This window comes from Syngnathoides biaculeatus, chromosome 7 (genome assembly GCF_019802595.1).
Source record: "Syngnathoides biaculeatus isolate LvHL_M chromosome 7, ASM1980259v1, whole genome shotgun sequence".
In the NCBI taxonomy this organism is placed as follows: domain Eukaryota; kingdom Metazoa; phylum Chordata; class Actinopteri; order Syngnathiformes; family Syngnathidae; genus Syngnathoides; species Syngnathoides biaculeatus.
The window spans coordinates 20,039,355-20,067,059 of NC_084646.1; the positions used below are offsets into that span (position 1 = coordinate 20,039,355).

Consider the following 27,705-nt stretch of genomic DNA (forward strand, 5'->3'; position numbering starts at 1 on the left):
GCACGAAGTATTTTAAGCTGGCACCGTAAAATGCTCCTGCCCATATCTAAGAGTATGTGTATACACAAGGAAATTGGTGTATTCTGTGTCTGTGTGAGTGTGGAGCCAGGACCTCACACATTTTTCACGCCATTTTGTGTGCTTGAGTCCACAAAGAGTGGCACAGGCACACAAACGCCAGAGACGATCAGACAAACATCATTACCCGTGGGACATCAACGGGCCATATGGCAGCGAGTGTAGCAGAGCCGCGCTAAACGCCGGCTGCTAATGAACCTTAATGTGATCTGTTCCAGAGTTACAGCACACAGGTGGTCAGGGATGGAGGCTTACTCTGGTTGCCTGATGGAACTCAAATTAAGAGACTCATACAAAAGCAAAGACCGATGTTAACACTGCTTGTTTTACAGCGCGATTAGTTTTCACATCCACCGCGAGATGAAAACAGTAGATCGTGTGCCAGTTTGAGCCACTACAAAGCCGTTAAATATACTTGAGGGCAATAAATCAATGCCAATTGTATTGAAAAGGCCGAAAACCCCATAATGAGAGTGTAACAGATGGAGGCTACTGTCTGGCATACAGCATTTAAATGCCAATAATCATTGTTAAGGACTGCTCTTTCTTTTAAACCCAAGTCAAACACAGGCCGTTCTGTGACTGGCTGATTTTCAGTCTTATCTGTAGTAAATATTGTAAAGTGAAAATATTTTTTTTCCAGACCATAAAACCTTTATGGATGATAAACAATTTTAACAATCCCATTATATGTATAGACAGAAGTTAACTACTGTAATATAAAAAAATACAAGTACCTACTTTAAGACCAACTATCCATTTTCTTCGCCACTTATCCACACTAGGGTCGCGGGGAGTCCTGGAACCTATCCCAGGTATCAACAGGCAGGAGGCGGGGTACACCCTGAACTGGTTGCCAGCCAATTGCAAGGCACAGAGACAAACAGCCACACTTTAAGACAACTAATTAATTGTAATTAATTAAAAAAAAAAGAAGAAGAAGAAGAAGCTCAATTAGATCATAAGTTTCAGTTGTCAACTCGCTAAGCGGAATTCCAAACAGAGCTTGCTTAGTACCCCATTCTAACGCCTTTCTCAGTTGCACAGATACCTCGCTGACCGGTCATCCAATCACATTCAGATACCTTCAAGGTACATTTGGAATTTGTACAAATGTAACACTGATTCAGGTGCTAGTGTATACTTTTACTGATATAGGAGGCCATTTGGTGGATTTGCTGATGCTTCAGATTTAAGGCTGCTCTTCAGCTAGCATTAGCGCATTGGTTCTTAGCCGGGGTTTGATCGAAGCCTAGGGGTTCGGTGAGTCTGTATCAGGGGTTCAGTGGAGCCTCTGCTGCAGAGATTGAGACACACCGACTCATCTATGATGACATGCCCCGCTTGGTCATCACTGGCAGCAGATGGTCACGTGACGTTGCTTGGCCAATCAGTGCTCCGAGAAATTTATTACACTCAGGAGTGATCCAACGTGTAATTACTTACTTCATATTTTAACTCATAATGACAATGTCAAGCAAAAAAAAGAAAGTGGTCGGACGAATATGTACAATCTGGATTCTCGTATATCACCGAACGGCATGGGAGTCAGTGTCTTATATGCATGATTTGCAATGCCAAGTTGAGCAACTGTAGCCTCACACCGGAAAAACTAAAGGAACATTTCAAAATGCTGGATCTAGATGGGGAATGCAAGAACAAAACGCTTGCTGAATTCAAGGTGAAGAGAACCAGATTCGATGATAAAGCCGCTCTACCTGCTCTTGGATTTGTACGAATTAACAAACCGATCCTCACAGCATCATATGAAGTTGTGTACCTGATCATTGGTGAAAGAATTGTAAAACCAGATGCGTTAAAGATGGCGAATCTGATACTCGGAACAGCGTCGGAAGGTAGATTATCCCAAATTCTTCTTTCAAATGACACCATTAGCGACAAAATTGAGGACATGGGTAAAGACATCATGGCTCAAGTAGTCGCAGATCTGATTTCAATCCCGGAAAAATTCAGCCTTCAATTTGACGAGTCAACAAACTATGCTAATCTAAGCCATCTTGGTGTTTTTGTGCAGTATGTGAAAGACGAGACGATAAAGAAGAGTTTTTATTTTGCAAGCCTCTTAGAACAACAATAAGGCAGCCAATCTGAAGAAGCTAGTGAATGACGTCTTCAGAGACAATCTTTTGTGGGATATGGTTTCTGCAGTTTGTACGGATGGAGCTCCAGTCATGCTGGGAAGAAAGTGTGGTTTTGGTGCGCAAGGAAAAGCGGATGTACCACACATCATTGTTCAGAGATGAAAGTACTTTCCTGAAAATACAAATACGAGCACTGAAGGTGCAAAGTCCTGCTAAGTGGAGCATACCCCCCCGCCCCCCGGAAAATTGTTGAAAAAAATGGATGGTTGTGCATTCTGCCGATATCTGTGAACAAAATTCAGGCAAAAATTGAAAGTAAAATTTTTAAGGCTTGACCAAAAAAAAAAAAAAATTGGACAGAAGTTCCCCGAGGGCCAAACCCAGATTTTTTTGCCCCCCCATCCCCCGATCACTCGATAGCACAAAATCACAATTGTCATTAAAATATGCTTAAAATATGCCATCTTATCTCAAGACAAATGAATTAAGTGAACTATTCAGTAAAAAGACATCTAAAATTGTCCTTTTCCCCACATTATACATATTATAGTATAGATATAGAATATATCCGAAAATATGTCCTAGAATTTCTACACCGTACAGCAAAACATGTTAAAGAAGTTGATCTGTAGTAATTACTATTAATGTTTAAGTCTCAAACTTAAGTCGGGTTGTACTGATACACTCGACCAGATTGCTCACTATCCGAGATATAGAGCTCGTAATACTATTAGTATAATTAGTTGCCTTTAATATTTTTATATACACATATATAAATACATACATATACACATATATATGATTATGATTGTTATGCATTGTATTCCCCAAAATGAACAAAAAGTATAAAAAACTGTAATGGAATGTGTGAACTATGTACAAAATAATGCTCTAAGGCAACGAATCTTCAGTGAGCTTAGTAAATATATGGGAACTGGGTTCAAAGTATTTGTGTACCATTATCATGTTTGGTGGTTATCCCAGGGACAGGTGCTGAATCATGTTTTTAACTTGTGTGTGGAATTAGCCTTGTTTTTGGAAGAGCGCCAACATTGTCATGAAGATTGCTTAAAAAAATCTGAGTTCACTCTCATTTTAGTGAACATGGCTGATATATTCGCAGCTTTTAAATCACCTTACTCATAAGATGCAGGGGGCTGGAGTCGACATCATGGAAGCAGAAGAAAACCTGAAGGTTTTTCAAAAAAAGCTACTTTGATGGAAACGATGAATGGAGAACAATGAAAACCTGCAAACCTTCCCCTTCTTGACAACTCTTTAAGTAAGATAGAAGATGCATTCTGTAACCATGGAACTGAAACAAGCAATTGCCATGCACTTAGATGAGCCTGCAAAGTCTCTCGATACTTCCCTGCATGAAACTCATATCCAGCATGGGCAAGACAGCCGTTCATGCTTGATGTTGAGACAGCAGAAGTCAATGATTAATACCTCAACAAAATCATTGAAATTCAGCAGAGGCAGGTTCAACAGCAACTCTTCAGTACAACAACGCTCTCAAGGTTTTGGTGTCAACAAATGGAAAAGAATCCAGTCATTGTCAAGAAAGGCCTGCAGTTTTTCATACCATTTTCATACCATTTGTTCAAACATATCTTTTTTGAGAATGCTGGACATAAAAACAAAGAAAAGGAACAGACTGGTGTGAAAATGACGAGAGTAGCACTTGCCAAGGTGAAACCATGCATATCTGAACTAGTCTCTCAAAGGCAAAAGCAGAAGTCACAATGATTTACAGGTATGTAATTTATTGTGAGTTCATGCACTATATTGGTTTTGTTCTTCACGGTTCATTTTGAGCACCAGTAGAGAAACTATATGTATTTAATTTGAGGTGGGGGGGGGGGGGGGGAGAAGAAATCACACATTTTACACTAAAGTAGGGTTCAGTGAATGCGCATTTGAAACTGGTGGGGTTCGGTAGCTCCAACAAGGTTAAGAACCACTGCATTAGAGATACCCATGCATCGGACTTTTGTTCTAATTCAGGACAGACTTGTATATTTTGGAAGTGACCATGCTCCAAGACCGTTTTTAGAGTTCCCTCTTCTATAAAAACATGAGAACACTGGGCTGCTAAGATATCACCAACGGCGAATGAGAGCAAAGGTGGTTTCCATAGAAAAATTGAGATCTACGATCCAAACCTTAATTACATGTCAAATACTAATGAGAAAGCTATCAGTCTCAACTATCAGGCAAAAAAAGTCCAACTAGAATACATACAAACAGGGCTGCCTGGGCATTTTCAGGCCAAATTATCCTGAAAACCCAAGAAAAGGACAGATTTCATGGAAGCTTTAATAATATAGTTTCACAAGCCTGTGTCACATGATAACTCCAAGTTTTGACACTTGAGGCACATTTACCAGAAAAAATGTTTAGAACTCTAAAATTGGGAGACCTTTGAGGAGTTTAACATTGGTCATTTGGCTGTGTATCTAAAAATATTAAACATAATATATTGTACACACTGACCTGCATCAAGGATTCCCTGGGCCAGGATGGCACCAAATTTGGCCATAACATCATCGTGCTTGTCATTGATTACCTTTGCATAAAGCTGCCTGAATTGATTCACCTGTGGACAAAAGAAGTAAGTGTATTAATATAAAGATCATGGGTATCTGCCTGAACAACGTGCTTTATTTCTTTATATTTTTTGGGGAAAAAAGGTGGCTTCAATAAGGCTTTCCAACTATGGTGCTTAGCAGAATAAGTAAGAGCAACATCACCATTTTGATGACCCTGATAATGAGGGTGTACTGCCATGCAATAGTATATTCCTACAGCCAGTGCAGGTTAATTTTTGGCATACACCTTATGAGACATAAGGCTGCCATCTGCAACTAGAAATAATCCGTAAATAACAAAGATCCTCTCTTAAAATAAACAGTCATGAATGTAACACTTCCAAAACATTGCATTTTGTGAAAAAGAAGAGTTCTTACACAACTTTGGATTGGACCTTTGCCCCCCCGAATAAAATGATATAATGTTTGGGTTTTTGTTTTCAATGTTGACCTACAGTTGAGGAGTCTCAGAAAAGGTGTCTGGCATTTCTTAACCGTCTGTGACAATACATTCGTACTAGGTGCTCCCAGGGCGAGTGTGTGAAATTATGCTAGGATGAGTTGTTTTTTAGTGTGCCATGACCAGAGGTGGCTAGAGCTGCCAAATATTGTGCTCAACTCAGAGTAGTGTTACATTAAAATAATACAAGTCAAGTGATAGTAAAAAGTCCATGCACCCAACCATTATCTGAGCCGCTTAGGGCAAAACTACCCGATAGGACTCCCATTGTTAGTGTCCACCATAGGGTTCAGGGATTGCCACTATGACAGGCACCAACCACCTTACGTCCACAGCTCCAGCTGGCCGCCTCGGCAATGGCTGTGCAGAATGAGGTCCACTTGAACTTGATGTCCCCCGTCCCCCCACATGACCAAAGTTATGTTGAAGAAGGGAGTTAAAACTCCTTCTGACAGAGATTCTCCCAGACGTACCTAGCAGACCCTTACAATATGTTTAAGCCTGGCTGTATATCTAGTCGGAACTTCTCAACCTCGTACACTAGCTCGGGCTCCTTCCCTGTCAGAGAGGTGATGTTCCACATCCCTAGAGACAGATTCTGTAGCTGGGGATCAGATCGCCAAGGACCCTGGCCCACTGCTCAGCTTGCACCGCACCCCCTATGGCCCATGCGACAGGTGATGAGCCCATGGAAAGAGAGATCCTCGTTACCCTTTCGAGCTGTGGCTGCCCAGGCCCCATGTGTGCAGGCCTGGTCACCAGGCGCTCCTCTCCTCTTTCTCTGACACCTCAAGACCCGGCTCTAGTGAGAGGCACCCTGACCAGTGTCCTGGCAAAGGAAACTTCAATCCATATATATTTTTCATCATAGGAGTCTTTTTGTCGTGCTTTGTCTGGTCCGTCACCAAGGACCAGTTTGCCGCGCCGTGCCGGTGATCCTAACCAGGGGGGTGAAGCCCCAGACAGCTTAGCTCCAAAGATCATTAGGACACACAAACGCCTCCACCACGATAAGATGACTGTTTCCAGGAGGGGTGGTGCGTTACATGGTAGTTGAAAGTCACAATTATTTCTAAATGGAGTTAGCGCCAGCATGCAGATTATTGTAATGAAGTAAAAGTAACATTTGTTCTTGACTTAAATGAGTACAAGTCAAAAGTATGCTTCACCAAAACTACACAGACAAGTACAATTTGTCCAAAATGTTACTTGAGCAACAAGAGTGCGTTCCTACCCATCTCTGGCTCTGACAGTTTTTTTTACCTTAATCTTCAAAAAGCTGATGTGTTGAGCTTTAAATGAATTTTCTCCCTTTGCTATTCTTCTATATCCAAAATAATAAGGCTCTTACTATTGTTGATAGAATACTTTTTTTTTTCCTCCCACAAATATGAGTTGTAGGCTTGGATGTTTGTTAACCAAATTGCACAAACCTTGGGGCAGGTAACTTCTGTTTGCTGGATCATGATGAGTGCAGAGGCAATGAGAGCACCCTGTCTCACGTAGTTCACTGGGTCATTGGTCATGGGCTCCAACAGATTAATGGCCTCCTTTAGAAACAAACACTGTGGTGAAAAACTGCATCGTGTCTAAATCAAGAAATTTTACAAGCTTTGAATAATGCTTTCTTGGGTTAAAAAAAAAACAATGTGCCAATTATGCACATTTCAAATTTGCCATTTGTAACTGCAACATTGTCACAACAATGAGGACATGTGTTACGGGAAACGATTACTAACAGAGGAAACAAGACCATACTAATTAATGAGATTAGTGGCATCCATATCTGGTTGCCCAGGACAACTGTGTTAGTGTTAAAACAAGGAGCGCCTTCCACAGTTTGTTCCCATTAGGACTGAGAGATGATTTTTCTAGTTCTCACACTGCTGCACATTGAATGTTTAAAGGGGAAATCCAGTGGTTTGCATTAACAATGTATCCAATAGGTTATGTAATATGTACTCTATCTTGACAATGTGATGTTGAGCGAGCTCACGGCTCCGCCGCTCGGCGGCGCGAGCTCATCATACTCCACGTCATTCCGCCCGAAGAACCATCCGTATATTCAACATTATTTACAGCCGAGTGGCGGAGCTCGCTCGCGACGGAGCTCAGCGGCATTATTTACAGCCACATGTTCAAATCTGTATGGACGTATTAATCCGTCTTCCTGATCAACCGAGCGGCGGAGAGCCGCTCACGGATGTGTATGGAAGTCTTCCTCCGTCTTCCCGATCAACCAATACTGCTATTTCTTCATCAGATGAGGATAAATCTGAGAAATCAGCGCTGCGCATAATGGTTTCCTCTGTAATCGAGCGCTTGGAACGGCACGTAACACGTCACATACGCCCAAGTAGCATGTGACTTGTGAAAATGGCAGCACCCCTGAAAATTCGTAATTGTCGATAAAAATCTTCACAAAACACTATTAAATGAGAGAGGATTTAACAGTTTCAGGTGGATACTAAACAGGTGAGGCCAGATTCGAACAGGTTTTGTCAATACTATGAGGCATGTGCCAGCTCATCGCCCACAAAATAACCGATTCCTTTAAATAAGTGACCTACTTCTGGAGCCACAACACGAACAGTCACCTAACATAGGACCTAATAAGCTTGGGCAGTAAAGTGTACATGCGCACACGCACGCACGCACACATCCATGCTCGCGTGCACGCACGCTCGCACACAGCCAGTTGTTTTCTAAGTGGTGCTTTTGAAAATTCTAATTAAGACTACTTCAAGCATCACTTAGATGGGTTGATTGATCACCAGGTTTGTGTACATGCCCCATGTTTTTATTTTGTATGCCTTAGTAATGGAATATATATTTCCTCACAATGTTTTTATTGGCATGTAAATAAAGTCAATAGTAGTAGTAGTAGTAGTAAATATTTACATGAAAACACTTTTTCAACATTGTCTGTTAGACCACGTTTAGTAAGAGTCAAGCAAGATTGTCATATGTTTTTTTTAGTTAGCTACAGTTCGTTTGCCTCAAAAGTGAATTTAAGATTAATTTTACAAAGTGAAAAATCTAGTCTTTCACAGTAACAAAGTCGCTTACCTTGTTGCCTGTTCCAGCACAGCAGATGCCCAAAGCCATGGCAGCACCACAGCGAACGTGAGGGTTGTAGCTCTCTGACAAAAGGGACACTACACTTGGACACTGCTCAGGAGTTCTGAAAAGAGAAGTAAAAAATTAAAAATAAATATTGTATATTTCCATTTCCATCAAGCAGGTCACCTTGTAAACGGTATGAAAATGAACTTTTCAACAACCATTTTTTTTGGGGTCCCAAACAATGTAGGGCAGTATGATGCATTCATAGTTAAGGTCCAAAAAAATTTACACTATCACACCAGTACAATGCATTGGAAATTACAGTGGTACCTCTACTTACAAACGTCTCTAACAATGAAAAATTGAGGCACACATTGGTAAAGTACAACTTTTTTGTTGGTGTATTTAACTTTATTTAAAATGGGGTCCAAGATACTTCAGTGGAAGTAATTGACGTGAATGTGTACAGTCATACGGATGTTTTCTCTCAGCTGTCAAACGCATGCCTCCTCCTCTGTCCACCAAGATGCCTTTGGAGTGTTTGCTTTTTTTCCACCTTCTTTCACATAGTCTCCCCACACCAAAGGTAAATGAACATAATTTTTAATGTTTTTATATTATGTACTTTGAATGCTTGTTTATGGCGGGGTGCAGGAGCCTTGGAACGGATTAGGCTATTTACGTGTAAAATGTGCTTCAACTTACGAACAGTTCATGTTACGAAACGACTTCCGCAATAATTTCATTTTATAAGTAGAGGTACCACTATAGTTCCAACAGATCACTGTTCTAAAAATTAACTAGTTCAATTTATAACCCAAACTAAGTTCACCAAGCAAGAATTAACAAGTTCATTAGTCTTTTTTTTTTTTTTTTTCTCCCTTTCGGTTGCTTCCAGGACATTCCCCTTGAAATAATAGCATTTAATTTTCCCATTGTTGCCACCCATTCAGTCCAGCAGCACCGGTTTTCACCCTAAAATCTCAAAAACAAGGAAATCTTGTTCTTTAAAGATGGTCTGACTCATAGAAAACACACCAAATGCAAATTGTGCCTTGTCATGAAGCATTGCTTGATGTATAGCATGCCTTGTGCAAAAGAGCTGTAGGAAGATGTACAATTAAGAATTGTTGACTGGGATAAAGCTGGAAAAGGTCACAAAAGAATCTCTAAAAGTTTTTATGTTCATTTGTCCATGGTTGGACATACTTTTTATATCCATACAAACTTCAGCACTGTTGCTGCTCTTTCAAGGAGTGGCAGTCCTAACGACTGAAAGAGCACAACGAAGAATCCTCAAAGAGGTAAAGAAGAATCTAGCTGTCATCTGAAAACATACAGTACTCAATAGCACATGATAATAAATACCGCCGACGACAAATCTAATACTCAATCCCAACCCATTCACTTAAAAAGTGGGTGGCTTCAAATAAAACTCGCTGTTAACTGGGAAGGGGGGAAAATCAACACAGCTGCACATTAGAAGTTGGCTAAGGACCACTTTGATGTTCCAGCGCACGACTGGCAAAATATTCTGTGGTAAGATGAAATCAAAGTTGAATTATTTAGGATGGAACAACACTCTGTGTGGAGGAAAAATGGCACAGGACACCAAGATCAAAACCTTATCCCAACTGTGACCAATGGTGGAGGCACTATTGTGGTATGGGCATAACTTCCTTCCTTTGGGCCAAGACAGCTTGCTATGAGCTCTGGAAAAATTAATTCAAAAGTTTATTAAGATGTTTTTTAGAAGAATTTAAGGACAACCATTCAAGAGTTGAAGCTCAAAAAAGGCTGGCTTTTGATAGAGGACAGACGATCCAAAACACAGAACCAAATTAACCAGAGAATGGCTTCAGAAGAGGAAATTGCGGTACATGTTCTGGAGTTGCCTGGGGAAAGTCCCCACCTAAACTCCATTGAGATGCTGAGGCTTAACCTCAAGAAAGCTATTCACACCTGAAGTCCCCGGAGTCCTCCTGAGAATAAAAGTGAAAAATTTATGTAAATCGTTGTGGATGTCTGATCTCCAAGTACAGGAAACATTTGAGGTTTTTACTGCCAAAAGGTTCACAATTTTTCCTCCTGTCCTGTGAATGTCTCCATGTTACTTTCACACAAACAATTTCTTGTATGGTATTAGTTTAAAGAGTTTTTTTAGTGTTGTGATTTCGATGAAGACCAGACTACATTTCATGACCAATTTATGCAGCGATTTAGGAAATTCCAAAGGGTTCATATTCTTTTTCATCCCACTGTGTGTTGAATGCTTTGTAGAGTGCAATCCAAAGAATGTTTTAAGCATTGAACAAATGAGTCACAAACTCAAACCACTACGGTCAGACTGTAGATCTAGCTGTGTTAGGGAACGTCTGTCTCGGGCCATCTTTCAAAAAGAAGGAATTTGCTTCTGTACACAACCATGACAGGAAAAAAATGAAATAGTGTGTTTGATGTTAAGAAAAACAATGAGATGTGATTTGCAAATACTGTTAGTTATACATAAGAACTAAAGTGATAGCACGACAATGAATGTTTTCAACTGTTCCAAGATATTGAATGTTTAATAAGACTGCCTAACTTTACGTTGTGTAAAACAACGGGACAAACTGAAGACTGTTTAGGGAGATAAATAATTTATCGCCAAGCAAGTTCTAAGATTAGACTTAAACGTAATTGGGTTTTGCAGTGTCAAAACCTATATAGACACAAGATAGGTTTGTACATGTACTGTACACGCTAGGAATTCCAGGTTCTGGACTCACGAGACGAGCTCATACACAAGAGGATCAAACTTGAGTCTTATGGAGCTCAATGACAGATGTAGATGGGCTTTTGATTTCATTTAGAGAGCTCAAGTATTCTATTCTGGTAGTTAGATGATGTCATACAATACCACCTGTGATGTCCTCTGAATGCATCATTGGACTGTTTAATTAAGTACTAAATCATGGTGTGGATGGCTCAAATGTATCATGAGGAGTGGCAGGAGCTGATACAGCTGCGGTTTAATCACCCCTTCTCTCGACATATCCGAAGCCTTTTGAAGGAACGTCATAAAGTAAATGAAAGTGGCAGGAAAATGGATTATCGGTGCATTTGTGTCAAAGATAAGATCTTCAAACATGCTTCCTGACTATGACATGTAATCATCCATATGCAGAATGAACACACCAGGATAGTGTTATAGTAAACAAGACACAATATAGTTTGACTTTTACAGGGAAGCTCTGTTATATACTTATGCGTACTGCCCACCTTGATGTATAACAAAAATATATTAGGTAAAGCGGATGGAGTGGAGACTACCCTTTATAAGGACATAAGTGAATGGCACACAGGTTTACTGGTAACATTTCGCATGCAGAAAAGAATAATTCACCATCTGGTTACTGTAAAGTCCAAGGAATGTTAACTTTACATATTTTAATACCACACATCTGCTTTTAAAATTTGACAAAGACTGCAGAGACCTTTGTGGCTGCAAAGACCTGTGTGTCTTCAAACAAAATAAAAACTGTGAAAGTAAATTTCCAAAATGTAAGATCGAACTAAAAATGCATCAATGCATTAATACTCCATACACTCTGAGTGCTTGGGTAACTTAATGGAGGAGAGAAGAGAAAAAAAAATTTAAACCATGGGACAAGTGGTTGAAGAAAACGAAATCAGGAACCACTGGCACGTGGCCAACATCAAGACATTCATGTTACGCACAGTGTGACTCACAAAGACTCAGGAGAGGGAGGGGAGAAGGGGGTGAAAGAAGGAGTGATTGTAAGCTCTTCAGAGGTTGGAGAGCGAGAAGGAAAGAGGACACCAGAAGCCACAACATCTGAAAGTTCTAAAGCTGTGATCATGGGAGGTGGTGCATAGCCAGACATTTTGGACACAAAACCAATCTCCCATCATGGACATGGAGAGAATTGTCTCATGTTCTTACTTGGGAGGGCTACAAATATAACTTTGCTCTGTTCCAAATTTTTGGGAAGGACACCTCGAGTTAAAACATCCCTGAGGAACTCATTCAGGAGAGGTAAGAAAGCGTTGCAAAATTCTACAGTATTTACTATTGTCAGTGTTTTAATGGTTGTTTTGTTTGAGAATAGATGCCTATTTACTGCATGTAGAGTGTTTAAATTAAAATCAACAGAAAATATTTTTATACTTTACTAACATTTTCATACTTTTCGTATTTGGTATTGGAAGAAAAGAAAAATCATGCAAGGTATTGTCACACCATTTATAATACAGACAGATAGACAGATAAGATAGATATTCCATAGTCATATCATTTTCGAGAAGAATTAAGATATATTGCTGTTCCCATGATGGATCTATTTTCCCTTACAGGCGGGAAGAGTGGATAGTGTAATTTTCCAGGGAAATCGAAGGAACATGAGGACTCCAGGTGTTGTCTCCCTGTGGAAATACTTCACGTGTATGGATTAACAATAATACGGGGCTTTTCCACAATCATCAAGGGATTGTCTGATTTTTTTTTTTTTTTTTTGATGACAATATATTGTCCGAGGGGATGTGGTATCCGGTGAGCTGCCCCTGAGCTTTTTTGGCCTACCAACCTGCCTTCTCTGTGGCTACCAGTGACAATGCTGACCGAGCCTGCAACACCACAGAGATCAGAGCCCAGACCAACATTAAGACCCGCTGGAACCTCTACAGCACTATGTCCCAGTCAGATATGGCTTCACTGGAGGATGACGGCTCACTATCAGAAACCTCTGGGGTTCAGCTGAAGTGGGCTGCCCTGCTTATTGTCATGGTCATAATTCCCACCATTGGCGGAAACATCTTGGTCATCCTCGCTGTGTCAATTGAGAGGAAACTGCAGAATGCCACCAACTACTTCCTCATGTCACTTGCTGTGGCTGATTTACTGGTGGGACTCCTGGTGATGCCAATTGCCCTGGTCACTGTTCTCTACAGTAAGTTAAGCATGTGGACTCTTGGTTAAGAAACGGTTAACAACAAACCCGTCTGAAATAGGGCCTCCACTGAAATCCTAAAAAGCACTTGAGAAAAGAATGCCACGACAGCAATAAAATCTTAATTACAGAATTGCATTTTAAACATGCAACACATACATGTGGCTGCTTAGGGTAAGATATTTTTTCTTTCAATACAACTAAAACAACAGCTTTGCTGGCAACTCCTACGCTTTAATGTATATTTTTGCAGTAATCGTCAGACAAATCTCGCTACTTTGAATTAGATGGTTCACACTAAAGTTAAATGTGTTAAACTATGTGCACATCTACTATAATTTCCCAAAAATACACAACACAGATAGTTAAATTCTTGGAATGCTAAATCTGTCATTTTAGTAAATATAGTAATAGTTTTTAAAAAAAGACATTAAGTTGATAAAGTTTTTCTCTCCCCCTTCCTATAGATAGATAAGATTCCACTTTCAAAATTGAACAAGTTCCTCGAGATTTATTCACTTGTAGTACATGAATATGTTATCAAATTTACTCGGAAAGTTCAAAGATAAAATTTAACCTGTATCAAGAGATAATCTGAAGGGTATTGGCAGATTATCTTTGTGTTTGAATTGTGCCAATATATTGTCTTATTTAAACAAAAGCTTTCCAAATTGATTAGGCTTGCTCGTGAGTCGAGACTCTGACAGACAGACAACAAATGTATTTGAATAAGGTTCTTACTGGAATGGCAGACAAAATCAAAACCACTATGGAAATAATTCAGGTGTCCCCCTCAAAACTAAAAGCACGATGGACTAAAAGTCTAAATGCCAAATGAATGCTTGGAAATGAAAATAAACATTACTGTAAGTCCCTAGGGAAATCTAGATGAAGGGCTTTTAGCTCCATTAACAGCCTGTGAACGCTCCTCTTTCCAGCACAGTCACACCTCACATATATAAACAAACACAGATCTTCTTGAGTGCCACTTCAGATCACATGCTGGATAAGATGTCTCCCACCGCAAAACCAGACTCCCTTTTCAAAACAAAAATATGCTGTAAACATCTACTATAAGAGAAAATGTCAGTTATGGCTTGATATTCTCTATTTTTATAGATTCTGGTTGGCCCCTTCCAGACTTCATCTGCCCTATTTGGCTATTTCTGGATGTGCTGTTTTCAACAGCATCCATCATGCACCTGTGTGCCATCTCACTGGATCGCTACATTGCCATCAAGAAGCCCATACAGCACAGCCAGTACAAATCCAGAGCCAAGGCCATGGTCAAGATAGCGCTGGTATGGCTTATATCCATTTGTAAGTATATCACTTTACATCTTCTTTCACTTTCCCATGTATTTCACTCATCTCTGTAGGAATGTTTAAATGACCATTCCCAATACTGGCACAGCTTTGAAATACATTTCTTGACACTAGAGCCATGGAAGACCTGGTTTATAGGCTCATAAACACAAGCCGGATGGAATAAAAGCAGATATAATATAAACAGTTTCATTCTCTGGAGCAGTGGGGGAGAGGGGGAGACACGTTGTGGGTGAGGTATACCGGGATAGCAAAACCAAACTAAAATAAATAAAATCAGACAAAGATGCTTACACATTTCTTATATCAATTCTATGATGCCAGTTTAATAGAGACTCTTTAGCCCTGACTACTGCTGCATGCATCTACTGAGAGAAGAGACTCACTTCACATTTTACTATTTCATGCAAATAAAGTCATTTGGCTAGGGTTCCTGCTAACACTAATAATAACTACTATTTATTCTTCTTCAGGTATAGCAATCCCTATTCCAATCAAGGGGCTACAGAACTACCAACCCAGGAATAACATCACCTTCAACAGTAACCACACATGCCTGCTTAAAACAGACACCTTCCGGGAATTCATCATGTTTGGGTCCATGGCAGCATTCTTTGTTCCATTGATCATCATGATGGTCATCTACCTTCTTACTGTCCACGTGCTGCGCAAAAAGGTTTATTTACTCAGGTCAAAGGTGATTCAGCGCTTCAGCTACCAGGCAGTGTCCACAGTATTCCAAAGGGAACATCCTGGGACTGCTAATCAAGCTGACCAGCTACATGTGCTGGACAGAAGATATCCAAGGATGCAAGGAAACCCAAATGTAGCCACAGCAAACCCTCCTAGCCCTGATGAAATCCCTTTCCGCAGGATGTCCACCATGGGCAAGAAGTCAATGCAGACCCTGAGCAATGAGCAGCGTGCATCAAAGGTGCTGGGCATAGTCTTCCTCCTCTTTGTAATTATGTGGTGTCCATTCTTCATCACTAATGTCACCTCTGTGCTATGTACGAGCTGTGATGACAATATCATCTCTCGGCTGATGGAGATCTTTGTGTGGGTGGGCTATGTGTCATCTGGGATTAATCCACTGGTTTACACGCTCTTCAACAAGACGTTCAGGGAGGCATTCACACGTTACATTACTTGTAATTATAAGACCTTCACAAGCCATCAACCGGACAGAAATCCAAAGGCGTTAAACACGGATCGGACTCGTACAAGAATTTCATTCAGGTCGTCTATGGCGCAAAACTCCAAACTGTTCATGAAGAGAGGCATGAGAAATGGCATTGGACCAGTGAGCTATCAAAGTCCAATGAGATGTCAACCTCCTGTACAGTCATCTAGCGCGCTCGCGTTAGACACAATGCGCTTTCCTGACAACTACGATCCCAAGCAGGAAGAAGATGTAAGTCGTGTATGAAGCTACAACAATCAAATCAAAATTAAAGCATCAGGAAGTGAGTTGGAACTTGCTGAAAATACTTTTTTAAATTAAAAAGATTGCCCCACCACCAATTCCAAAAGCTGCATTGCAATTGTGTGTGTGTCACTTTGTGATGTACTTCCCCTTTTAAACTAATCTACTGGAGTTGACCTCACAACTGTACAATGTTACACGGAAAAAAGATAAATAAAGCATTTAGCCATCTGATACCAAGGTCAAAATTTGTTTACATCACTCTACCATTCAGGAAAACAGGATAGCTACTGCTGTGGAACATTGATGTGATGCCTGTATGCAGATGGTGCTATCTATTCAGAATCAGAATCAGCTTTAATGGCCAAGTATGTAACAACGCACAATGAATTTGTCTCTGGCAGTCACTGCCGCCCTGGTACTACATTCAGAATAAAGAACAAACGATCTAACGGGAACAAAGAAGAGACATTCAGTTAATAGGAACTATTTCTTATAATAGTCACAGATGTGCAAGATGCAGTCTTCATTATTTAGAGCAGTTAAGAGTGTGTCGACGCCTCACATTATGGTAAGCTTATGCAGAGCGCCCTTGCCCGTTCACAGTTCCGGCTAAAGACCAGTGTAATGAAAATTGTGCAGTGACGAATCGTGCGAGTCTACAGTATATATTACAAATACTAATACTAATTGGACCAGCAGGATGTGAGATACAGTATTGTCTACTGTACATAAACTGCTGGCAAGGAGAGGGCGGCATGGCACTGAGGAAAACAAAAGTCGAAGTCTGGAACCCGCTACTTTTAGTAGAGGAACTTTTTTTTGTCAAGCCGTTCACCTTTGGCAAAAGATTTCAAACTATAAAGCACACTAAATCCTCGCAGCTCATGATAGTGACTCGCCTATGAGCAATGGACATGAACAATGTCACCATAACCAAGCACGCAGGCGTTTAAGTTTGGATAAAATGTAAAACTTTAAAAAAATTCTCAAGCTTATTTTATATTTAGTTGCAAAAGATTTGAACAGTATTGGGTGAGTTTGGCCATGAAAAAAAAAATAGATTTTTTTAAAAAGTACAAAATTTCGTACAGTAACACGTTCTTATACACCCCGCCTCCATCAGTCCATTCTATCGAGGTTCCACTGTATTTAAAATTGCTAAGTCAAGAAGCACTTGAAATAAACGGATAACACGAAATTGTTAATGAGGGATTGTAAATTGTCTTTCATACACCTAGAATCTTTGTAATGTTTACCTTCGGCACTCAATTTTCAACATGCAGAATAAAATGAGTTGCTGAACTGAAGTGTGCCTTGTCTCAGAAACATTAATTTTCTTATTTGGATGGTGACATCCAGAGTTTATCCTTAATGCTAAATAAATTGCGCATCACAGCCCAAGAATATCTGTGGGACAGAAGGCTTGATTGGCACCAAGTACATCGTCCTTAACTTGGTCTTTTCCAGTGTAAAAAAATGGCTATACAGAAATGCTACATGCCAGGTTTACAAGCACCATGCAAACTAACCATCACTGACCATAAAGCAAAGCAAAGCAAAGCAAAGCATATTTCAAATATAAGGTAACTCAGTGTGCTTTATCAGTCACTCAAATTTGAAAAATGTACGGGTGTTGTCAGTCATGCCCACAGACATACAGTTATGGGTATGGTCCACCAGCCATGCCCACAGATATAAAGTTGCAGGTGTGTGTTCTGTTTGTAATTATGAATGTATCCCTTTAAGAGCGGAAGGGGGTGGTGTCAGGGAAACTAGGAAGTAGAAGTAGCCTGAGCAGCAGCTCGTTGTTAGAGACCGTGCGCTTCCGTGTTTTAAAAAAAAAAAAAAAAAAAAAAAAAAAAAAAACGTCAGGCAGTGGTTCACTGCGCTGGATGTGTTTTCATGTGTGCTGAGAGTGTGCGACAAGTGTGTAGTGGCGCAGCTTAGAGTGAACATTGGTCGAAGTCACACAAACTAAACGATGTATTTCAATATTAATGTATTTCTACTCAAAAGTTATGCGCGTGATTTTTCGTGCTCGACTGTGCAGATTTGCGAGTGCGATGGCGTGCCGGTGCATATGCGCCCGTCAAATCACAGTGACAGCTTTACATGATGAAAACCGTTAAAGATATCTTATAAAGATTTAAAATAAAGAGAAAAATAAAAATCCAATATAAACTGTGTACAGTGCAATATTATAGGTAATGTAAAAGTGGAAATGCTAAAAAAAAAAGCACAAGAAAGTGCTTGCTTAACCTGGACTTAAAAACGTTCCCACTTGGGCATCACTTTCACATCACTTTTGTTGACAACGTCTTCCATTTGTGTGCAGCATAACAGTTAAATGTGCTTCATCACGTTTGCTTTAGACTCCACAGTGCTCCACTATCAGACTTGAGGTTGTAGAGATCAGAGCCTTACTGGGTTTATATTCCATTCTTTCGTGTAGTCAGAAAATTTAACATTTAGTGATTTATTGACCAGTAGGAGAAGTTTAAAATCTTTTCAAAAGCTGACTGGGGAGTCAGCGTAGAGACTTTAAAATAGCTGTAATGTGTTCTGACCTCTTTGTTCTGGTCATAACGAGAGTTGCATCATTCTAAATGAGCTGCAGCTGTTTAATGCTCTTTTGGGGGAGTCCAGTCACAATACGATTACAGTAGTCAAGTCTACTTGAGATAAAAGCAACAAGTCTTAAGCATTAAGGAAGATGGATCTAACATCCAAAAGCAACTCAACAAATTTTATGATGTTCCAACAATGACAATGTGATTCAAATTTAATTCTATTTTACATTCACAGGATTTCCATGCAACATTGAACTCACTTATGATTACATAACAATTACAATTACATTGCTTTCCACCAGAACCTGCAATCCTGAACGCCGTAAGTGCATGAGAAAAAATTCCAACCAAATTAATCAATTAATTAATACATTTAAAAAAAGGAGGGGGGGCGCGGTCGTGAACTAAGAATAAACTCTACATTTGGATTTCATACAGTTGAAGCCAGATTTTTACATACACTGTACAAAAACAGATTTCATTGTTTGTTTCAGTGTCAGAAGTCAAATCAGACTAAACCTCTCCTGTTTCAGGTCAGTCAGGATCACCAAAATTATTTAGTTTTGTTAAAGTGCCACTGACATCCCTCTATGCATTTTAAAATTGATAATTTAATGAAAACTACAGATATTATTCACTTCAATGTCAATATGAAAAAAAAATAAAAAACAAGCGGAGAGTGTGTCATTCATGTGCAAAGTTGCAGAAGTCTCACTCCCAGTGGCAGCCATATTGCCTGCAACATCATTTACAGATGTCACACTCACTCGTACAATAATAGCCAATAAGATAGCCACATTGGCTTAACCCCTGGCTTGACCCGCCCCTCTTGTCGACATGTCTCACATGCAATGTTAGTTATCGGTCCCATGCGGTTGGAAAAGTTAATGTTACGAACAAAATGGTCCTCATTTGCGCTTGGGGAACGTGCAAATCTGATGAAAGATATCTGACTATGTTGCAAGGGGCCCGGTTGATTCATTTTCCAAAGCCTAAAACACAGTTGAAGTGTCTACGATGGATTAAGGCTCGCGAAAGAGCGCGCGTTTTACAACTAAGTGTGGACAATAACAAACACAAGGCCGTATGTTCGAAGCCAAGTGAGGGCAAAATATCTTCTCTGAGTTTGATTTCATTATTATCAGTCGTTCATACGTCTTTCACTATACATACAACTTTCACTCTGTTAGTGTATCACTGACCTGCTGAATGAACTATGTAATGTTTTATGCCGACGAGTTGGGTTAGTGATACGTAAATGCGCGATGTCATGCAAGAGAAAAGTCTATTTGCTTTTTTGTATCGCATTGGACTTTTAAGACAGGGCACTGGGTTCCATTACGAGCCAGGTCAAATGAATATAGCATCCTGCTCCGTCCAAAATCTTAATTCCATGTACATACCCTTGAGTGAAATAGTTGATACCTCTCTGTAGAAATCTCTTAGACAAGTCTGACGCATTTGGCAAAAAACATACCCCAATATTATCTGGAATACGCGATAGAGGACCCAGTTCAAACCTTTTATGTTCAGTCCCCATTTTGGAAGATTGTGGGGCATGGCAATAGTAGCTAAGGGGGGCGGAACTGAAGATCGCCAGTCGGAAAGATCGATTATACCCAAGTACAACTATCATGGGAATGTCCCACTATCGCAATGCTCAGGAAGGAGACTGGCTTTGTCACAGAGATGAGCATGTATTTAAAATCAACCTCAGAACAAAAAGCTCAAGACCTTGTGAAGATGCTGGATGAAACTGGTAAGAAAGTTTAATTAGCCACAGTTAAACGAACCCTGGACAATCATGGGCTGAATGGCCACTGACAGAGAAGGAAGTCATTACTCCAAAAGAACCATCAAAAAGCCATATTAGAGTTTGCAAAAAGACACCAAGACAAAGATCTTAACTTATGGAGACATGTCCTGTGATCTGATGAAACTAAAGTGTCATTATTGTGGCATTTAACGAAAATAAATAATTTTGGACATACTGACTGACCTGAAACAGGAGAGGTTTAGTCTGATTTTACTTCAGACAGTGAGACAAAAAATGAAATGTGTGTTTTTGGACAGCGTGTGCACAGAGGGGCCACTCTTTGGTGGGATTGAATTGTAAAGATATTAATTGCTTATTGTACTTACCTGAACAAGATGAAACCAATGGACTCAACAGCTGCCCTCCTGACGTCATCGTTTACATCACTCACCTAAAGATAAGGAAGCAGTCGTTTCAGGAATGCAAATCCTTGTGGAGGCACTGCCTTCAAGACTTATGTGATAGGCCTCTCTGTTGCTACTAGTAATGTAGACAGTGCCATCTAGAGGACAAATTCTTCAAACATACCATAGTGCCCTGCATTGATTTAACCTACACACCATTCCTGATGGGACCAACTGAAAATTACAACAACTAACCTTGTAATTGTTGGAATGTGAAAACCAAGTGTTGCAAAGTGTAATACAATCAATCATTTATATTTCGAGGTAAGACACTTCTGGGTCTCTGGAATTTGCATGACAGTCTGTGCAGTTGGTAAAGATTTGTAAAGTGGACCAAACAAACACTCACAGCAACGTGTAGCAGACGTCGGATGGCCTTGTTGTTGCCAGAGCCGCAGTAGGCCATGCCTACAGTGTACATACCGGACCTTCGCAGGATGGGGTCCTAAAAGGTAGAAAGGGACACAGTAGTTATAGGCAAATGGGGTTTGTGTCACCCTTCCTGAAGTGGAGTGATTCGAAACGCTGTGTCCGCATCTTGTATCAGAACACCAGTGTCATTTGACAAATCAAAAATATTTGACATTTCAAAGCTGTTTTGCTTCGCGCTTCATTCTTCCAAATTGTTTCAAAGCTTTGCATTGGCTAAGTCTTTCAATGGGTATCTTTAGCTTCTACGCATTCTGAGGCAATGACAATCAACTAACATCGAACCCTGAACATAATTTGCATTTATTCTTTGGGTTAATCTGGAATGTGAATATGGAGAGAATCTGCACATTCTATTGTTATGATGATATCATAATTATTTGGTATGCCTGAATAAAACACTTGAATGACCATGCAGCCTTTACTGAACTTTTATTGCTGTCATGGGAAACAGTCGAAGTGCTTCAGTCATGGTCAGGAGCAGGGGTCACCAATGCAGTGCCCGCCAGGACCACTGAAAGCGCCACCTGCGAGGCATGTTCTAAAATTAGCACAGGTCACAAATTATTATTTGTGCTTTAAATTTTAAATCTTGAATCAGACTTGCATACATTAATTAAATCTTTAAAATAATGCCATATGATAGGCGGCACAGTGGCACAACTCATTGGAAGGAATAACAAAATGCTGAAATTTTTGTGATATTGAATAATCTCATCAAGTCATTTAAAACTGAAGACAAGCAGAGAAACTGTTTCCTAATCAAAGCTGGTTCACACTGCTTTGTTAATCTTTTTAGTAATGAAAATGAGATACAAATTGGAAAGGGCAACATGGTGGAGCACATGGTTCTGGGGACAGGGGTTCAAAACCCTGCCACGCCTGTGTAGAGTTTGCATGTAATCCTGTCCCTTCATGGGTTTTCTCCAGGCACTCCGGTTTCCTCCAACATCCCAAAAACATGCATTAATTGGAGACTCTGCCCTTAGGTGTGATTGTGAGTGCGACTATTGTTTGTTTCCATAGGCCCTGCAATTGCCTGGCAATCGGTTCAGGGTGTACACCCCTCCCAATGATAGCTGGGATAGGCTCCAGCACTCCCGTGACCCTTGTAGGTCCCTGTACCCTTGTAAGTAGCTCAGAAAATAGATGAATAGATGTTGCATTGTATAAAGTATTTATATATTTGTAAAGTATAAGGAGTTTTGTCATTTTGGAGGTTTGTCGCAAACAGGTCACGAGTGGTGTTTACAAATGGAACCTCAGCCTCCAAAAGGTTGGTGACCTCTGATCTAGAGGTTGCTGTGGCTTCAGTCATCTGCCAAATGTCACAGTCACTAAACCCTTGAAGCGTTGAATAATTTTTGGGCACAATTGTTTGGAAAGCCTTGGCGCTTCATAAGAGTTCACTTGGTCACCACTAGAAAGCTGTGCTCTGAGAATGGTAGCCTGAATTTGACACTCTTTCATTTTTTCAACAAGTGCTCCTGTGTCAGCTTTACCTTGTCTCTGCAGAGACTCTCAATGAGAGCATCGGCCTCCTCCATGCGTCCATACATGACCAGAGCGATTCCTACTGCCAGGCCACGCAAGATTTTCTCATGCTGGGTCTCCTGCGCGTAGCCCACCATGTCCTCAATGGCCTGAGCTGACTTGGAGCCCAACATGACGAGACCCAGGGCCAGGCCAGCAGCTTCACCTGAACAGTATATAAAATAAATCTTGGCTGCTATGTATTTTTGGGGAGGACCTTACAGTAACATGACCCCAAACTGAATAATTTTAAGACTGTTTCATATACCGTACATAATAAAAGAGTGTGACCAAACTGTATGTCTTTTGATCACAATAGTAAAGACAAACAATTGAGAACCTGAAGCTTGTCAATTATTTTCAGAACTTGAAACTTGAGTTGGTTCCACATACCAGTGACAGCGTCATCCTGATAGAGATTGGATTTGAGGAGGTCATACACATCCTGTCTGGCAGTTCCAAGTGCAGCCAAACCGAGACCAAGAGCGCCCCCATGACGAACAATCTGCTCAAACAGCAAATGAAGCGTAACGTCAGGAGGCAGGTGCAATGAGGTCAACTCAAGTATGAGTTACATTTTAAGATTTGAATGATCAAGGGTTCATATCCCAACTTACATCATTGCTGGCATTTTTTAGTTGACTGAGAAGGTAGTCAATGATGTCCCCGCCATGATTGGCATGAATGAGGCCGAGAGCATACAGTCCACCCCCCTCTTGGTATGCAGACCCAGGGGAGGTGTCCTTAGGCAAGTATGTGGCCATTAACTGAAGGGCCTCTTTCTCATGACCCTAAGGAAAGAATTACAAGAATTTAACAACAAACATCACTAGGGATGTCCCGATAAAAAAAATTATTTCCACCTGTCTGAGTTTTTGATTTTAAGCATCTGCCTATAACGAGTCACAACACCATACTTCGACAACGCATTAAAAGAGGCGTGAAACCAAATTCTCATAATATACATACATATATATTTGATAAAGTACACACATTGAACTAGTCAGTATGCGTATTATCCCAAAACAGGCAAGGCAATTGACATGAAAACGAAAAAACAGGATTGAGTTTCTCATATATTAACAAATACAGTACATAAACTAAATCCACAAGACATTTATGCTAATAGAATGTTAACACTAATCAAATTACAGATTGATGAGCAGGAGGCCTAATAATATTTTCATGTAATTATATGGTGCATTTATACATTTTGTTTTCTGAAGACAAAAACAGCACCAATTTGTTGGAATGGCCATTATACGCTTTAACATAGTATGGGAGGTTCCTCTGTTTGCGCACATGCTAAACTACATTTATATCATCATGCAGCTATATGTATACATGGTTCCTCGTTAATTGGGACCAGTGCAAAAAATAGTTGCTTGTCACCAAGTAATTCACAATTTCTAAACTATTTCAAGCTAAATCGTTTGCATCAAAATTGTTGACCTTTGTCGTTCTTTTAACTCTGACGACGCAGTCAAACAAGGTGGCTTTATAGACTGTATATCAGACTTGGCAGATTTATTTCAAAGTATTTTTCAGATCGCTCTGAGTTCCGTGTAAGCAAAATATTTTTACATCGTGTTTCATTATCTGTAAGCCTTTAAAAGTTAGGGGGCAAAGGCGCCTCTCCTTCTATGCGCTGTGCTGCAGAACAACAGACTCAGCACAGGATTGTGCGCACCTTCACAGGCACAACACTTTGTCTTACAGGCATTCTTTGAATGGTACTAAAATTACCCCGAAAAGGTACATGTAGGAAAAAAACCAAAGCTATAATGAATCCTTTTGGAAATAACTTTGGGCCTCCTGATTATTTCACCATATTGTAAATGAAAAATAAAAAGAAAATACCTTTTCCACCCAGTTTTGATCAGCTAATAAAATAAAATCTTCTTCTTCTTCTCCTTTCGGCTTGTCCCGTTAGGGGTCGCCACAGCGTGTCATCTTTTGCCATCTTAGCCTATCTCCTGCATCTTCCTCTCTAACCCCAACTGCCCTCATGTCTTCCCTCACCACATCCATAAACCTTCTCTTTGGTCTTCCTCTCGCTCTTTTGCCTGGGAGCTCCATCCTCAGCATCCTTCTACCAATATACTCACTCTCTCGCCTCTGAACAGCTAATAAAATAAAATCGACCCCTTATTTTCGATCAGGTAAATGGATAGGGACATCCCTTAGCAGCTCTACAGACAAATACATTTCTTTAAAAACTGATATTACACTGTCCAAAATATATATTTATTCTATTTTCATACATTACTGTCACAATGACAGACCTTGTGAATGACACCAAGGCTGGCTGTTGCTGTGAATTTTGCCCAGTTGGTGGCCCTCGCAAGCCATTCAAGGTTTTCTCTGTTAAAAAAAAAAAAAAAAAAGAACATTAGCAAAAAACTTGATTAATTGTGCATATATTTCTCTTTGTAACTTTTTTTCCTCTGAATATAATACTTACCTGAGGAACTGGTCACTTGTCGTGCCAGTGTGCATGAAAGAATTAGCTATAACGGTTGCCGTGTGGCACACTGAATTTCGGACCGCATCCTGAAACGGGAGGGGACAATAGGAATAACAATTGCAGACAATAATGATAGACCAATTTAGCTTACTTCTTTTTTTTAATATGGGCAAATGCACAAGGACATAGGCATCAATATATGGCATTTTTGTTCACACACACTGTGATTTAGGGGACTAAAAATTCTACTAGAGATATTCAAACATTTGGGGGATCTTATGCCAAATTTGACACTGCTCTCTCATTTCAAAATCTTTTCAAGGTAAATATATATTATTTACTTAAAATAAAATATTTAAAAGTGCTAAGCTCACATTAAGCTTTCATTTTGTGCAATGACATATTTGTACAATTGCATACCTAAAAGTGGTGAAAAGTATGCATTCATTTTTTTTTTTACTATCCATGTACTAGTGAGCTACTCCTTTGTCTCCTCGAATTGGCTGTCTGTACCCACACATTACCTTTGTGTTTTTGAGGATCATAAGATCAGTATTGTTGTTCCGAATGAGAAATTGTAAGTGCAACTCAATGGCCATCTCTCCACTGAGGATTTTGATCATCTTTGCGTTCTGGTCTTTGGGCTCTTCCTTCTAGGAATGCAATGAGAAGGAAGATGAGGGCCAACTTGAGGTTTCTCTCCAGGGAAACAATAAAATCGACATTAGCTTTTACCGTCTCTGTTGGCTTTCCTGCCGGCGAACTGCCAGCTTTGTCATCAGTCTCCATTGCATCACTGGGAAAAGAAAATGGTTAATATAGACAGCTAATTAAACAAGGTGATTTATTTGTATTATTTCTTTTAAGCCAAAGGCCAGGAGAGTTGCTTACATTTATTCAAACCAAGTTTTATTTAACTTTATGCCCACCTGTCTTTATCTGAAGTGGAGAGAGTGCCTGTATTCGTAGAACCAGGAACTGCTGGGATTGGTGTTCCAACTGTTCGCAGGTTCTGAATGACAGAAGAGAGGAACTGCTGGCTGGCGCTCTCATAGAGGTCAAAGCAGATCTGGTAGGCCATTAACAGGTTGTCCTCCTTCACCAACTTTTCCAAGATGTCACTCACAGCTTGAGGATCATCCAGGAATATGAGGCACTACAGTTGCAGGAGGAGGAGAAAAAAATAGAATTCATCCAGTTGCACCACAACATTAATGTAGGACTGAGGTAATGGTGTTTTAAAGAGAATTTCTGTGGTTACCTGACAGACATTGATGAAATCAGGCTTCTCCAGGTTCATATAGAGCTTAACCAGAACCCGCAACACCTCATTGCGGAACTTTTTGTTCTGCATGAGGGACATGCACACCTTGAGACTGTACGCAAGTAGCCCACTGACATCATTCTGTAGAGGATAAAAGGGGAAAAAGGAAACAATGTAGCAGCCATTTACACAAATTATATCTCTTATAAAAGCTGGAAAGGTTAAGAAGCATTACCGATTCTAAGATGGTCTTCTCAAACATGTCAAGACGCCGAGTTTCCAGGGCAATGCCGATGGCCTGCTTGTACTTGTGGTCATTGAGGCACCGCAGGAACATCTTGTTGACAATGCCCTCAAGGCGGGGGTCGATACTTTTCCTCTCTTCATCTTCTGGCAGCTCAGCGTTTTCCACACGCAGCTTGGTGTAATGATCAATGCATTTGGCTAGCAGAAGACAAGATACCGGATCATGAGCAAGGCCACATTCCCCTCTCTGGTAGAGCCACCTAACCACCACAACTTAATAATATGATATAGTGATTGTCTTTCATCACTCACCAATGATTGTCTCCACATATTCTGAATCATCAGTGACATTGAAAAGATCTCCAGCACCAAGTGCGTAGTTCAGAGATTCCTCAAAAGCTCCAAGGTGATAGAAGACCTTTGAAGCTACCAAAGCAGCAAATTCTCTGTTTCGGAATGTCTCATCTTCGTATAAGACCTCGCTACATGTGTCATACACAGAGGAGGAAAAAAATGCAAGTCTTCATCCAAATTACATTTCAAATACCCTTCCACAGCATTTGTAATATTCATAAATAAGATGTGTCATCAAAGTACACCTTGCTGAATAAGTAAACCAGGTGCTGCGTTACTACAGCAGAGAGTTCTGACAGCAGTATCGATATGAAGTACCGGTACTCGCAATTGCCTAATGGGCCCTCAACACATCTTAACCGCCATTTTTAGCTTTCACATGATATAATTTTCAAATACCTCCATTTAAAAAAACAAAAAAAAAAAACAAATAGGGATTCTTCCATTTATGATGGTCCCAACATACGACATTCGTGGCTACAAATAGTACTTATTGTAAGTCATTTGTTTAATCGTTAAAGCTGGGAAGTTATTTTCACGCTACTGTAACTACTGTAATTGTGACTTTAGACATTATCATTGGTTGGGTAGAGAGTATAATACATTATATAACTGCTT

General features: G+C 40.1%; 2 protein-coding genes across 3 annotated transcripts in view; one reads left to right on the forward strand and one right to left on the reverse strand.

Annotated features, from left to right (window-relative positions):
* The window catches only part of psmd1 (proteasome 26S subunit, non-ATPase 1), a 39,242-nt gene that overhangs the window by 10,164 nt on the left and 1,373 nt on the right, over positions 1-27,705 (reverse strand). The window contains exons 4-19 of the mRNA XM_061825384.1: positions 27,046-27,215; positions 26,723-26,931; positions 26,485-26,628; positions 26,153-26,379; positions 25,959-26,019; positions 25,748-25,876; positions 25,221-25,309; positions 25,042-25,120; positions 23,374-23,547; positions 23,150-23,261; positions 22,726-22,922; positions 21,144-21,239; positions 20,717-20,781; positions 8,304-8,418; positions 6,668-6,784; positions 4,680-4,782 (exon numbers count right to left, since the gene is read on the reverse strand). Coding sequence (XP_061681368.1) covers positions 4,680-4,782; positions 6,668-6,784; positions 8,304-8,418; positions 20,717-20,781; positions 21,144-21,239; positions 22,726-22,922; positions 23,150-23,261; positions 23,374-23,547; positions 25,042-25,120; positions 25,221-25,309; positions 25,748-25,876; positions 25,959-26,019; positions 26,153-26,379; positions 26,485-26,628; positions 26,723-26,931; positions 27,046-27,215 — 2,087 coding nt within the window. The remainder of the gene's footprint in view (positions 1-4,679; positions 4,783-6,667; positions 6,785-8,303; positions 8,419-20,716; positions 20,782-21,143; positions 21,240-22,725; positions 22,923-23,149; positions 23,262-23,373; positions 23,548-25,041; positions 25,121-25,220; positions 25,310-25,747; positions 25,877-25,958; positions 26,020-26,152; positions 26,380-26,484; positions 26,629-26,722; positions 26,932-27,045; positions 27,216-27,705) is intronic.
* htr2b (5-hydroxytryptamine (serotonin) receptor 2B, G protein-coupled) lies at positions 12,110-17,309 on the forward strand. 2 transcript variants are annotated; one of them, XM_061825385.1, is made up of 4 exons: positions 12,110-12,339; positions 12,657-13,249; positions 14,369-14,569; positions 15,049-17,309. In XM_061825385.1, the coding sequence occupies exons 2-4, from the start codon at positions 12,991-12,993 to the stop codon at positions 16,002-16,004; spliced, it is 1,416 nt and encodes a 471-aa protein (XP_061681369.1). In that variant the 5' UTR covers positions 12,110-12,339; positions 12,657-12,990; the 3' UTR covers positions 16,005-17,309. The 2 variants fall into 2 exon arrangements, with proteins under 2 accessions (XP_061681369.1, XP_061681370.1); XM_061825386.1 differs by having other exon boundaries at positions 14,390-14,569.

Coding starts and splice junctions, on each gene's coding strand:
- htr2b (XM_061825385.1), top strand. CDS start 12,991: ATGTCCCAGTCAGATATGGCTTCACTGGAGGATGACGGCTCACTATCA. Junction 13,250..14,368: donor CCTGGTCACTGTTCTCTACA/GTAAGTTAAGCA, acceptor CTATTTTTATAG/ATTCTGGTTGGCCCCTTCCA. Junction 14,570..15,048: donor GGTATGGCTTATATCCATTT/GTAAGTATATCA, acceptor ATTCTTCTTCAG/GTATAGCAATCCCTATTCCA.